At 39.8% G+C, this 13,225-nt stretch overlaps 1 protein-coding gene across 3 annotated transcripts in view; it reads left to right on the top strand.

Moving 5' to 3' along the window:
• LOC145410342 (pyruvate kinase-like) overlaps nt 1-13,225 on the top strand; it is an 88,749-nt gene that overhangs the window by 24,162 nt on the left and 51,362 nt on the right. For all 3 annotated transcript variants that reach the window (XM_080280482.1, XM_080280480.1, XM_080280481.1), the window contains exon 3: nt 2,720-2,943. In XM_080280482.1, the coding sequence (XP_080136608.1) occupies nt 2,720-2,943 (224 nt within the window). The remainder of the gene's footprint in view (nt 1-2,719; nt 2,944-13,225) is intronic.

Raw genomic sequence — 13,225 nt, 5'->3', positions numbered from 1 at the left:
GATAAAAAGTGGCCGGGACATTCAAAGTCGGGAGGAAAGGCTCGGATACTTACCCCCAACATCCATTAAACACCTCAACCTGGTCTCTGTGGTATGTTTCTCCTCATATAATGTGTACTGTACAGTTTTTATTGTTTGTATCTCACAATGCAATGTACAATAGTGATTTGATGTACTGTATTGCAAGTGAAAATGAAAATCTGATGTTACTTTAGGATAACCGGGAACCAATTAGCCTTTTTGCCATAAAGACAATGCCCCAATTTTCGCTAATTCCACTTTCGCGCATTATTTTTGGACCCAATTAGGCGCGAAAATTGGTGCCCCACTGTACTGTATATCGTAGTCCATGTTTTCGCATTCTCATTTTCTTTACTTCTTCCTCCTGCTTCCTCCATTCTCGAATCATTTCTTCCGTGGGTAGTGATCTATAATGCTTCTCAGCTGCCCTGTTGCCCTGTTAACATACTGTAGTTTGCTACTTGTTACTTGAAATGAACATTGTATACTGTACCTGTTTCCTCTGATCTGATGGCATTCTGTTCATTCATGGAGGGGTGTCTTCTGTTGAGTGTGCTAACAGGATTGGTGACATCATCTGCTTCAGTGACAGTAGTGAGTGCTTTGTATCTCGTGACTGGGATTCATGAATGCATGTATCTCATGACTGGGGTTCGTGAGTGCTTGCATCTCGTAACTGGGGTTCGTGAAGGTTGGCAGACTCCTTTCTACAACTTGATCTTCAAGTGCTAAGATGCAGGGTGATTTTTTAGTGCATTTTTGGAGGGGGAAAAATTTATCTTGTTATATGGGAAATACGGTATGTAAGCCTAGACTGGGCTCCTACTATGGTAGCCACAAATATGGAAAGCTCAAAAAAATAATAATTAAAATAAAAAATAAAAACTAGCATAAGGACATGGCTGTGGTTGCAGCATATCTCGGTAGACCTATTATATTTGATTTCCCTCCTCCCCATCCCCTCCCTTTTTTTTTTTCATCTTGCAGAAAAAGTTAAATTCAGGAAAATATAACAGTAGAACTATGGCATATATCAGTCTGAAAGTATGCACATATACGTCACTATGAGCCAGTATGTCTAGAAATTAATTGAGGACACTTTAAGATCTTACATTTAAAGAGCAAGGCGCTTGATTTCCTTAATCTGCAGTTTACAGCTTAAAAATTTATAGCAGGATATGGAAGTTACAAGAAGACTGCATGAAGGTGTGTTAAGAATCCACATTAATGTTGTTGTGAGACTGGTATTGCATGAGAATTAAGAGCAAGAGCAGTGGAAATGCTGTTACTGTATTGAAAAATGTTTGTGGAGCACATAGAGAGAATAGGATGAGAAAATCAGTAGTGTTATATGAAAGATGTGAAGTAACGAAGTCTGTTGATAATAGCAATGAAGAAAGTGTGCTCAGATGGTATGGTCAGGCTGAGAGGATTGATGTAGATAAGGTGGTTGTTGTATTTATTGTAATGACTTTGAAAGGAAAGCTAGAGAAGAGCAAAGTTTTGGTTGTTGAGAGAGAAGATGACCTGGTTTGCTGTGATGGTGAATGGAAAGAGATTTGAATTAATGAGCAAATTTGAGCACATGAGTGCAATGGTACTGTAGATAAGATGCAAAGGAAGTTGAAAGTGGAGTAACATGGGAGGAAAGCGATTAGTGCTGTTAAGGCCTTGATACGATACAAAGGGCTGAGTGTGGTGGCTGTGAGAGGCTGCAGGAGGGAATATTAGTATCTACATTAGCATGTGGGTGTGATGCTTTGGTGTGATGGCTGTGAGAGGCTTCATGAGGGAGTATTAGTATCTACATTAACATGCAGATGTGATGCTTTGATTGTTGCTGCTTTGGTATGACAGTGATGAGATTATTGAGGATAGCCTATGTTTGTCCAGTGTGGAGAGTAGATAGTATAAGAAGTTATTTGATTCGTGAAAGACATGGAATAAGAGGTGTGGACACCAGAGCTGAAGATAGTGTGCTTAGATGGTAAGCTCGTGGAGAGAATGGTTGTGAACTGGATGGCCAAAAAAAGGTACAATATGTGACCAAGTTGAAGGTGGTATCCTTAGTGTGATAGGAGCATGGCAGTTTTGAGTGAAAACATATATTTTTAGCTGTTTTGTGAGAGAGAGTGATGTGTGAATAGGACTATAAAACCAGTGAATGTTCCCAACAGCTGATTACCACTTTCCCGATGCTGACTCCTGACCTGCCTTAATTGTTGTCCTGTGCCACTTAATACTATTTTGTTATTCCTAATGGTGATTAAGTTAAACCTACTGTACTATGTAAATTATACAAGGACAAAAATTATTGAGTGATCCAAAATACTGTATGGTCTTTAGGAAAAACTTTAGTTTTCTCTTCCCTGTCAGCTAAACAAGTGTTCATATGGAACAGTTTGTGCAGTTTTGTTTGTATGGTGCTGCATTGTGGTATTTAGTTGTGCAAACAGAGAGTCTGCTGGAGGCTGGTCATGCAACTATATAGGTGCTGAACTACAGAAGCCTAGCTGTGGGCCCTTACCTCTCAAAGGAGGTAATGTAGGATTGGCATTTACCTTATTTTTTACTATAGGTATGACTAGGTATGTTTGTTTGTGGCCACCCCAAACGGGATTGAGGCGTCTGGCAATAGATAGATAGATAGATAGTATGACTAGTTCACCTATTATATAATCATCTTTTTCGCCTGTAGGCCCTGTGTCCCGCTCTGTCGAGATGCTGGAACAGATGATGGAAGCTGGAATGAACATTGCTCGCATGAACTTTTCCCACGGCACCCATGAATACCACTCAGAGACAATGGATAATGTGCGGAAGGCTGCTGAGAATTATTCCAAGAAGATTGGCCATTCTCATCCTGTTGCCATTGCTCTGGATACCAAGGGCCCTGAGATTCGTACTGGACTGTTAGAAGGGGTAAGTATGGCTGTGGCATAGCAGGTATGAGGCTGTAGTAACGTTGAGATTATATTACTCTTTCTACTTTAAAATGGGCAAATATTTCCAGCTTTCCATTATGAAATGTGGAGTGACCCAATACTTCCATCTCTCCATCATGAAATGTGGAGCTGTATTAAGATATTTCCATCTCCACCATAAAATGATGAATGATCCAGTAATTCCATCTTCCCATCATGAAATGCAAAATGACCCAATATTTCTGTCTGTCCAATCATGAAAATGTGGAGCTGTAGCAATAGAATAACACTAGCATACGAAATATCTTACCACATATGGGATACCTCTTCAGATTGTCCTCAGTCTCACCAATAATCCCTTTTTACACTCTGTTCACTGCATTTTCTGAATTCATGTATATCGTCTGAATTTATCTCTTCATCCAGTCATTAATTCCACATTTGACTCCTGTCACCTGTTCTTCTGTTCCAGAATATTCATGAACTTTTAATCTACTGCACTCCATCCATCCTGTGTATTGTTTCATGGTACATACTTGTAGTACCTGTACATGGTAATTAGGTGGCAAGAGACACCATGTCATGAAAAGTATATGTATAGTACTACAAATCATTATTATGGGCTTTTCTTTTTTATTTATTTATTTTTTTTAGCGAGTGTTCCATTTTGCAGTGAAAATGCTAATAAGAAAAATATTTATTCCTAAGTCAAAAGAAAAAATTGTGTTACATAAGAGTCTCTCCGAGACACAGGAAGCACTTCTGTATGGTATATTAATAATGATATAAGAAGACAAAATGCCGAAAATATTCTGACAAATCTGTCTGTCTATTGCCAGACACCTCAATCCCATAAGGGGTGACCACAGACAAATCACCTCCATGTCGCTCTGTCTGATGCCACTTCACTGCTTTGCTTCCAGCTCACACCTCCCTATCTCATATACCTCTCCACTCCATCCCTCCATCTCATCCTCAGCCTCCCCCTCCATCTCACTCGCATACACTCTCCTCGTTAGTCTCTTGCTCTCCATCCTTTCCTATCACATCCACAACCACACCACAGCACCCCTTCACTTCCTCATTTGTCAGTCTCTCTCTCAATGTACCATGTGCTTCTCTCAAATAACTCATTTCCACTGCTCACACTCTTGACTTTTGTCCTTCCAACAAGGTCCAAGCTTCACTTTCATATGTTTGAGTTGGTATCACAATATTGTCATGCAGCAACTTTTTTACATCCATGCTCACTTTCCTGTTCCTTATCACTGCTTTCAAAGAACCAGCAACTTTTCTTCCCTGTTGTACCCTTGCAAGCACTTCACCCTCTGAATTCCCATCCTTACTCATCACACCACTCAAGTACTTAAATGCACTCACATTTTCCATTTCCTCCTCATCCAGCCTCACTGTACATTCAGTGACTTCACTTCTCTCAAAGACCACAACTGTACTCTTCCCTACATTCACCTGTAGATTCAGTTTCATACACATGCTCCCAGACTCATTCACCAAGCCTTGCAGTTCCCCTTTGTCTTCACTTAACAATACAGTATCATCTGCAAACAACAGTACTGTACAGGGAGTTTCCAAACACTGCCCTCTCTTATTAAGGTCACTTCAACATCCACTGCCATACTTTGTATCTCTTTTATAACCCTATCCATGTACAGATTGAACAGCCATGGGGACATGACACATCCCTGTTTCAGTACACCACTCAGAAAAATTCATTCAGTTTCACCATCCACATGCACTGCAGCCATAGCACCCTCATGCATACTCTTCACAGCATTCAGCAACTTCCCATTTACTCCATGTGTTCTTCATACTTTCCACAGTCCTTATCTATCCACCCTGTCATATGCCTTCTCCAAATCCATGAAGGCCACATACAGCTTCTTTCCTTTCACTAGAGACTTTTCCACTAAAGTCCTAAGAATGAATATCTGATCAACACATCCTCTTCCCTTCGTAAAACCTCCCTGTTCTTCTCCAACTAATTCCTCTGTTATTTCCCTAGCTTGAGCAATAAGTATCCTGCCATATACGTCTATTACACTATGAAGATAAATGCCCCTATGATTACCACTTACTTATTTTTTCCCTTTTCCTTTGTACAGGGGAATAATTATACATGACTTCCAGCTCTCTCGAACTCTGCCTTCCTCCTAGGCCAATCTGTACATCTTCCATATCCATTCTGCTGCAATCTCTTCCCCATGCTTCAGCATTTCACCACACAGCCCAGCAATTCCGGGGGCTTTCCCTATTTTGACTTTCTTCATTACCGTACTTACACTACATCCATCCCACTGATTCCATCCTGTGTTCTCACCTCCCTCCTCCTCCCAGCCATTCCCCAGCCACTTATACTCGCATTACTTTCATTCCTTATTTTTCAACATTTCCTTAAAGCACTCTCCATCTGCTCACATTTTCTCCCTTCACCAGCAATATACCATTTTTATCATTCACTCCCCCAACTTACTTTAGTTATCACCCTGTCAAACAGTGTTTACCTCTTTCCAGAACATTTTCTTACAGTCTCTTCACTTTACACTCAGATTCCGTCCAAATTCCCCATCCACCCTCTTCTTACTCTCTCGTACTGATTATTTCACAGAAATCAGTGGTGAAATATCTAAAGACTTACCAGCTGTTAGTGTGTTTACTAGGTCTGTTGAGATTTGTTTTTATTCTCCCTCTTTTGTGTTTCTGGATTGTACTGTACTCACTTTATGGAACAGGATATATACCTCATCCCAAATGAAGTTTAAGTTTGTTGTCATTATTCATATAGTATATTTAAATTTTTAGAGGCAAACCTATCATTTTTGTTTTTTCTATCAGTCATCAATATTATAAATCTAATTTATTTTCATTGCTAAGCATCTATTACTCATTGTTTCTCAGCTGCAATGATTGTTGGTTGTTAACAATATTAGGCATTTGTAAATATCCTGAAGTGTATTGTAAGGTGTTTGTATTCCTTATCTGTGAGAGGAGCAGCTAAATGTAATTAGTATAATACACTGTATACAGTAGAGCCCCTCTAACTTGGACCCCACTTAACAAGGACAAACAAGTCAGGGCACACAAATTCGATGTCTCATAGATGAGTATAATTTATATGAAATAACTGTCACAAGACTTAGACAGTCTTGTTCCGGATTGCAGATATATGTTAATGTTAAAGTGTTCCCCCCCCCCTCCCCATGATAAAGATCTACAGGAAAGATGTCACACCAAAAGACTTGGCCCTAGGGCTAAGCCTGCCTCCAGAAATAAAAAAAAATGTCTCTATCCAAGAAAAACTGAAAATCCCTGAAAAGCAAGACAAAGGGCATCTCCAGCCCAGGTTGTGACTGCATATGGAATTTCAAAGCAGTGTCTCTGATATAAGAAAAGCTGAGACAAACTTTTGAGCAGTACAGCCAAGTTTGGTGTTAGCAGTGAATAGTTAACAGTGAAGTGATATAGAAAGTTAAATTATGAAAATTTAGCTGATGCTGTTTATAATTGGTACATACAACAGCATTCAGCAGGTGTTGGAGTCAGAGGCATTGAAATTCAAGCAGCTGCTGGATGTCTGGCAGAGCATGAAAATGAAGGTTTCAAGGCTAATGCTGGGTGACTGTTTACATTTAGAAAAATACACAACATAGCACATTGTAATTTAAGGTGAACAAAACACTTTCTGAGGTTATTCAAAATTTATTTAACATAAATTGGACAGACTCATAAGTTGGACAGCCTTCCACCCCCACCCCACCTGATAGTCCAAGTTACAGGAGTTCTACTATGTTTGTAATGAAGTTACATGTCAGGCATATCAATAACTGATATTGGATTATATGTTGCACCCCGTTCATTCATAGTTTTGTGTGTGTGTGTGTGTGTGTGTGTGTGTGTGTGTGTGTCAATGTGTGTGTGTCAGTGTGTGTGTGTGTCAATGTGTGTGTGTGTGTCAATGTGTGTGTGTGTGTCAATGTGTGTGTGTCAACGTGTGTGTGTCAACGTGTGTGTGTGTGTGTGTGTGTGTGTGTGTGTGTGTGTGTGTCAGTATGTGTGTGTGTCAGTATGTGTGTGTGTGTGTCAGTATGTGTGTGTGTCAGTATGTGTGTGTGTGTGTCAGTATGTGTGTGTGTGTGTCAGTATGTGTGTGTGTCAGTATGTGTGTGTGTGTGTCAGTATGTGTGTGTGTCAGTATGTGTGTGCCAGTGTGTGTGTGTGCCAGTGTGTGTGTGTGTGCCAGTGTGTGTGTGTGTGTGCCAGTGTGTGTGTATGTATGTGTGTGTGTATGTATGTATGTATGTATTTACCTATTTGTATTTACCTATTTGTAGTATACAGGAATTGAGCAATGCTCGTGTTGTCCTGTCTCCATATCCACATTTATCAAGTCTACCTTTACACACATGAATGTTTTTCTCATGCACCACCTCTTTGTCTAAGTCGTTCCAAATATTTAAGAATATACCTAATTGTGATATACACGGAATGTACTATGCTCGTGGGTTTCCGTCGCTGTTTCTCAATAAGTCGAATTTAACTTTAAACTCGTTTATGTTTTTAGACTGGACGATCTCTTTGTCCAGGCTATTCCATAAGTCTATACTTCTGTAAGGAAAGCTATATTTCTTGATATCCTTCAAGCAGCTTGACTTTTTCAATTTCATTCCATGTCCTCTTGTTGCTCTCTTATCCCATACAAACAGATCTTCTTTGTCAATTTTATCTACTCCCACCATGGTCCTGAACACCGCAATCATGTCTCCCCTCTTTCTCCTTTCCTCTAACGAAGGCAAATCCAGTTTTTCCAGCCTCTCTCTGTATGACAGGTCTGTCAGACTGGGGACCATCTTGGTTGCTGTTCTTTGTATTCTCTCAATCTTGTTTATATCTTTCTTTTTGTGTGGGCACCACACTACCGCTGCATATTCTAACCTGGGGCGGATCATGGCCACTATCAATTTTTTCATCATTTCCTCATCCATATAATGAAATGCTACTCTTATGTTAGTCAAGAGCTTATAAGTCTCTCCAACTATCTTGTTAATGTGCTTTTCTGGTGACAAACTATCTTGGACCAGCACTCCCAAATCTTTCTCTTCTCTCCTTTTTGTGATTAATTCATTACCCAAAAAATAATTCAGTGATGGTCTCCTGGTACTTTTACCCATTTCCAATATTTTACATTTCTTTACATTAAATTTCATTTCCCACGTCCGGCTCCAATTGTGTATCCTATCCAAATCCTCCTGCAGTATTTTACAATCCTCCTCAACCTCTATCTTCCTCAAGATCTTTACATCATCAGCAAACAGACTCGCATAACTGTTCACTCCATCTACCATATCATTTACATAAATCAGGAACATTACTGGCGCCAACACTGAGCCTTGAGGGACTCCACTTGTTACTTCCCTCCATCCAGACATCTTTTCCTTTATTACTGTCCTCATTTGTCTGTCTCTCAAAAAGTCTCTCATCCATTCCAGAAGTTTCCCCTTTAGTCCTCCTATATATTCTAGTTTCCACATTAGTCTCTTATGAGGTACCTTGTCAAAGGCCTTCTCTAAGTCTAAGTACACACAATCCACCCAACCATCTCTCTCCTGTACCACATCAATCGCTCTTGAGTAAAAGCTCAACAAGTTTGAAACACATGACCTTCCACTTCTGAATCCAAACTGACATTCAGCCAAAATATTCATCTCTTCCAGATATTTTATCCATCTGTCTTTCAGGATTCTCTCACACAATTTTGCGACCATGCTGGTTAGAGACACTGGTCTATAATTCAGGGGTTCTTCCCTGTTTCCTCCCTTGTAAATTGGTACCACATTTGCCCTCTTCCATTCTTTTGGCACTTTCCCCTCTTCCAGTGAGCATACAATTAAGCTGTGAATTTTATCCGCCAGTTGTTCTCTGCATTCCTTCAGTACCCAATTAGAAATTCCATCAGGTCCTGGGGCTTTCCTTACATCTTGAGTTTCCAGTAATTTATACACTTCCTGCACCTCCACTTTTATATCTTTCATCACCGGAACATTTCTAATCACTCCCTCCCTTCCACAAGCTCCTTTTCTTTAGTGAAAACTGACTGGAAACGTTTGTTCATTATTTCTGCTTGCATTGCCGCATCATTAAAGACCTCTCCATCTACTTTCAGCTTGGTGATTCCTTCCTTTTGTTTCAGTTTGCCATTAACAAATCTATAAAACAGTTTGGGTTCATCCTTGCATTTGTCAATTATACCTTTTTCAAAATTCCTTTCTTCTTCCCTACGTATTCTTGTGTATTCGTTTCTTGTTCTTTTATATTCTTCCTTTGTTCTGTCGTTACCTCTCTTTCTCCAATTGTTCCACGCCTTATCTCTCTCTTTTTTGGCTATCATACACCTTCTATTAAACCACTCCTTTTTCCTGTTTTCTTTCCCTCTTACTCTTGGTACAAATTTTTCCACTCCCAAATTATAGAGGTCTAGAAAGATATCCCACTTCCTCTGTATCTCTCTTGTTTCTCTGAATTTTCTCCAATCCGCATTTTCAAAAAAGTTTCTCAATCCTGTAAAATTTGCTTTGCCAAAGTTGTATCTTCCCTGTCTATGAAGCTCGTCTCTTGGCTCGACGTTTCCTATTAACATCTGGAACTCAATGACCACGTGATCACTTTTTCCCAAAGGACAGAGATATTCCAATGATTCTATTACATCAGGTTCTTTGGTGAACAGTAAATCTAACCTTGCTGGTGTGTCCTCACCTCGAAACCGTGTCTCTTCTTTGACCCACTGCGTCATCACATTATTCATTATTATATTTAATAACATAGTACCCCACGAATCCTCGCCGCCTCCCGAGTACCATTCCTCCCAGTTCACCTCTTTACAATTAAAGTCACCCACCAAAATTATATTATTGCTTTTCTCAATTATTTTTTGCAAGTAGCTAGCCATATCTGACAACATCTCATGGTATTCGTCATCCTTCCATGCTCTCGTCTTTGGGGGAACATACACTACCGCCATATCTCTCTTAACATTCTCTCCAGTTTCTAATTTCATATATATCACTTCAGCCCTGCCTTCTCCCATTTCCACAGTATCTACATTTATGTTGTTCTTCACTGCTATCATCACTCCTCCTCCCTTTTTTCTTTTCTGTCTTTTCTCCACAGTTTGTATTTACCATCTCCCAAATGAACATCAATATCTTCTCTTAATTTGGTCTCTACAAAGCACATGACATCAGGTTCATGTTCTCTCAAGAAATCATTAATTTCGATCCTTGTCGATATGAAACCATCAACATTAGTATATATCACCTTCAAATTATTTTTGACATTATTAATACCCTCTTCTCTCCTACTCTCTGTCCGTACCACTTCCTCAACTTCTGATCTTTCACAACCATCCCCCCTAATTTCCTTCACTTCTATTTCCTTAAATACCATTTCCTTACTTTCATATCCAATACTCTCCAAAAAAAAGTATTACGTTCTTCCTCTGTCCTCTTATCATTTTTTTCCTTTACTTCTTCCTTTAATGATTTTAAAGCTTCTCTTTCTTCTTCATTCAGATCTTTTCTTATTATAATATTTTCCATCCCCGCCTCTTTGCTTAATTTCCAGGTCACTTTAAGTATCTCATTTATTACACTTTCTGATGTAAACTTGACTCTCATTGGTCTTGTTTCCCCTTTCTTATAAGGCCCTATCCTCCTTACTTCCTCAATTTCTTTTACCCACTTGTTTCCTTCGGGGTCAATCTTGCCTAATATTCCTCTCACCATGTTCGTGTCTCTCTCGAGTCTTGCGAACCTAACCTTTTCTTCCTCTTCCCTGTTTCCAAATACTATCACACATCTGTTCCTTTCTACAGTTTCTCTCACTATTTTCTCTTTTTTTCTTCAGTATTTTCACTACATTTTCTTCCATTTCTTTCTTGTTCATTTCCCTTTCTTCCTGGATGATCTCTCTTAAGCTGACCACTTCTTTCTGTTCTTCCTCTACGTGTGCCCACTTTGCCTTGTGTTCTTCTAGTACATTACTCACCTTCTCCGTTTTATTAGTACTCTCTTCAAGTTTCCTCCTCAGTTCAACATTTTCCCGCTTCAAATTCTTAATCTCTTCATTGGCTGTTTCGTTGGACTGGATTAGACTCTGTATGGTGGTTTCCGTATTTCCTGACACATCCTTTATCACTAGATTCTCTACTTTTTTTTCGAGTTCACTAATCCTCATAATTAATGTTTTCACTAGGTCCATGACATTAGTATTAGCATCAAATCCTTGAAATTCCATTCCCTCATTGTTTACATTTTCGGCCATCTTTAACGTACCGATCAAGTACCTAAACAGTCAAGGTCAGGAGCGATGCCTGGGACGTCCTCTCTCTCCGGCTGTTCGTGTGTGTGTGTGTGTGTGTGTGTGTGTGTGTGTGTGTGTGTGTGTCCAACTCTTAGCATAGGCTCTATAGGCTCTGCAGCCTGCTCCCAAGGCCCAGTAATCCACCTGCAAATCATACATATTCACATGTCACCACATTGGTGCTAACACCCACCGTCCATATTGAATACATGCTAGGGCTGTCTCATACAGGACTGGTGTATTAGTATTAGCAGGGGTACTTATACAACATGTCAGCGGGTCTTTTGGTTGATCAGTATAGTCTGCATTTATGAAATTCAAATGCTTAAACTGTTCCGTGCCCCAGCGGGGATTCGAGTCTGGGTCCATTAGGACTGCAGACCACCTCTTTACCAATTTAGCCACCATCTCTCCCTCAATACTAGTGTGAACCTGATAAATAGGTAACATACGATACCATTAGAGAGAGAGAGAGAGAGAGAGCAGTTGTCAATGAAAGCTGTATCAATAATTTGCAGACTGTAAGGAATTACTTGTACAGTATACCAAAATGAACATCAATATATTGTATTTTATTGCACTGCTGAGAATTTAGAAGGGCTGCTGTGGGTGATGTTTCTGTTGATGATTTAGATTCAGTTACTGAAAGCTTGGAGACCAGAGATGGAATTTAAGAGTTCAAGGGATGGGGTGGAAACAAAGGGACCAAAAGTTGTTACTAGTAGCTAACATAAAGTCATGTTAGGGAGATGATGTATTGGAACAGGTGTGTGGCATTGTTCTGTTTATAAAGGAAGTTGGGAGGAATTCCATTGAGTGCAGTTTGTAATAAATGGGCCAGCAAGAGATGCATTGGTGTTAAAAGTAGACTGTAGGATGTGAAAAATTTTCACTGTGCACTATATAGAGGTATCCAGGCTGTGGATGGTGAAACTGATGGTGGCATATGAGTAAACACCTACTTGAAAAGCGTGGAGGTGTTTTGTTATCTGGATATCATGTGTGGGAGGAGGAACAGAGGCTAGTTTCATTACAAGAATGAGAAGTGGTTGGTATAAATTTAAGGAAGCGTTGCCTATCCTGATCATGAAGGAGCTCCTCTTTTGTGCCAAGGGCATTCTTAAGAAAACCTGTGAAAAATATTATGGTATATGGCAGCAAGAACTGAAAGATAAGCAAATAGCCACCTGCTGATTGGAATGCACAGAATGAGAATATTGGTGGATTAGTAAGATTTCAATTAGTGATAGAACTGAAGTATGTGCTTCAAGAGGGATTTGGCAAATGAAATATGAGAGGGGATACACTGTTAAGCCTTGATGGTTCTTATGTTAATAGACGGGAGGAGGATGACTACAGTAGCAGTGGAGAGTCACAGGTGTGATTGTGGAGGGAAGAGTGCCCAGAGACAGACTGTTGATGTTAGGTGAAATCTTGCATGGAGACATCCAGCTGGGGAAAGAGCTCAGGATGATGACACTTGGAGAGCTGCCATTAAAGGAGAGGACCTATACAAGCTAGACCAGTCAGTGATATATAAATGTAAATATGAACTAGAAAGAAAAATTTGCCACGTGAACTTGGGTTAGTGTCTGTGTGAAGTGAAGGTCTAACGACACTATCAGACATTCATTTATCACAGATACTTGATCATTTCAACTAATGTTTGATACTAACAAATGTGATTATTTTGGTGCTGTCAAGGGTACCAAGTACTAGACCTCAGCTACACATTGATACTCTCCCAGGTTCATATGTTGCCAATTGTACACTGTTGCAGTCGATGTTTAGTGGTCTAGTGAGTTGTGACCGTAAATAGATGTGACCAAAATGGGGTTAAATCCAAGGGAAGGCCGGGATTCATTACTGTGTTAAAGCCGTTCAGTATAGTGAGTGGTTACTCGGCA

Source organism: Coenobita brevimanus, chromosome 85, assembly GCF_032717465.1.
Source record: "Coenobita brevimanus isolate Jiangsu-jjx chromosome 85, ASM3271746v2, whole genome shotgun sequence".
Classification (NCBI taxonomy): domain Eukaryota; kingdom Metazoa; phylum Arthropoda; class Malacostraca; order Decapoda; family Coenobitidae; genus Coenobita; species Coenobita brevimanus.
Note: the sequence above shows the minus strand (reverse complement) of the source record. Positions and strands in the feature narration are given on the sequence as shown.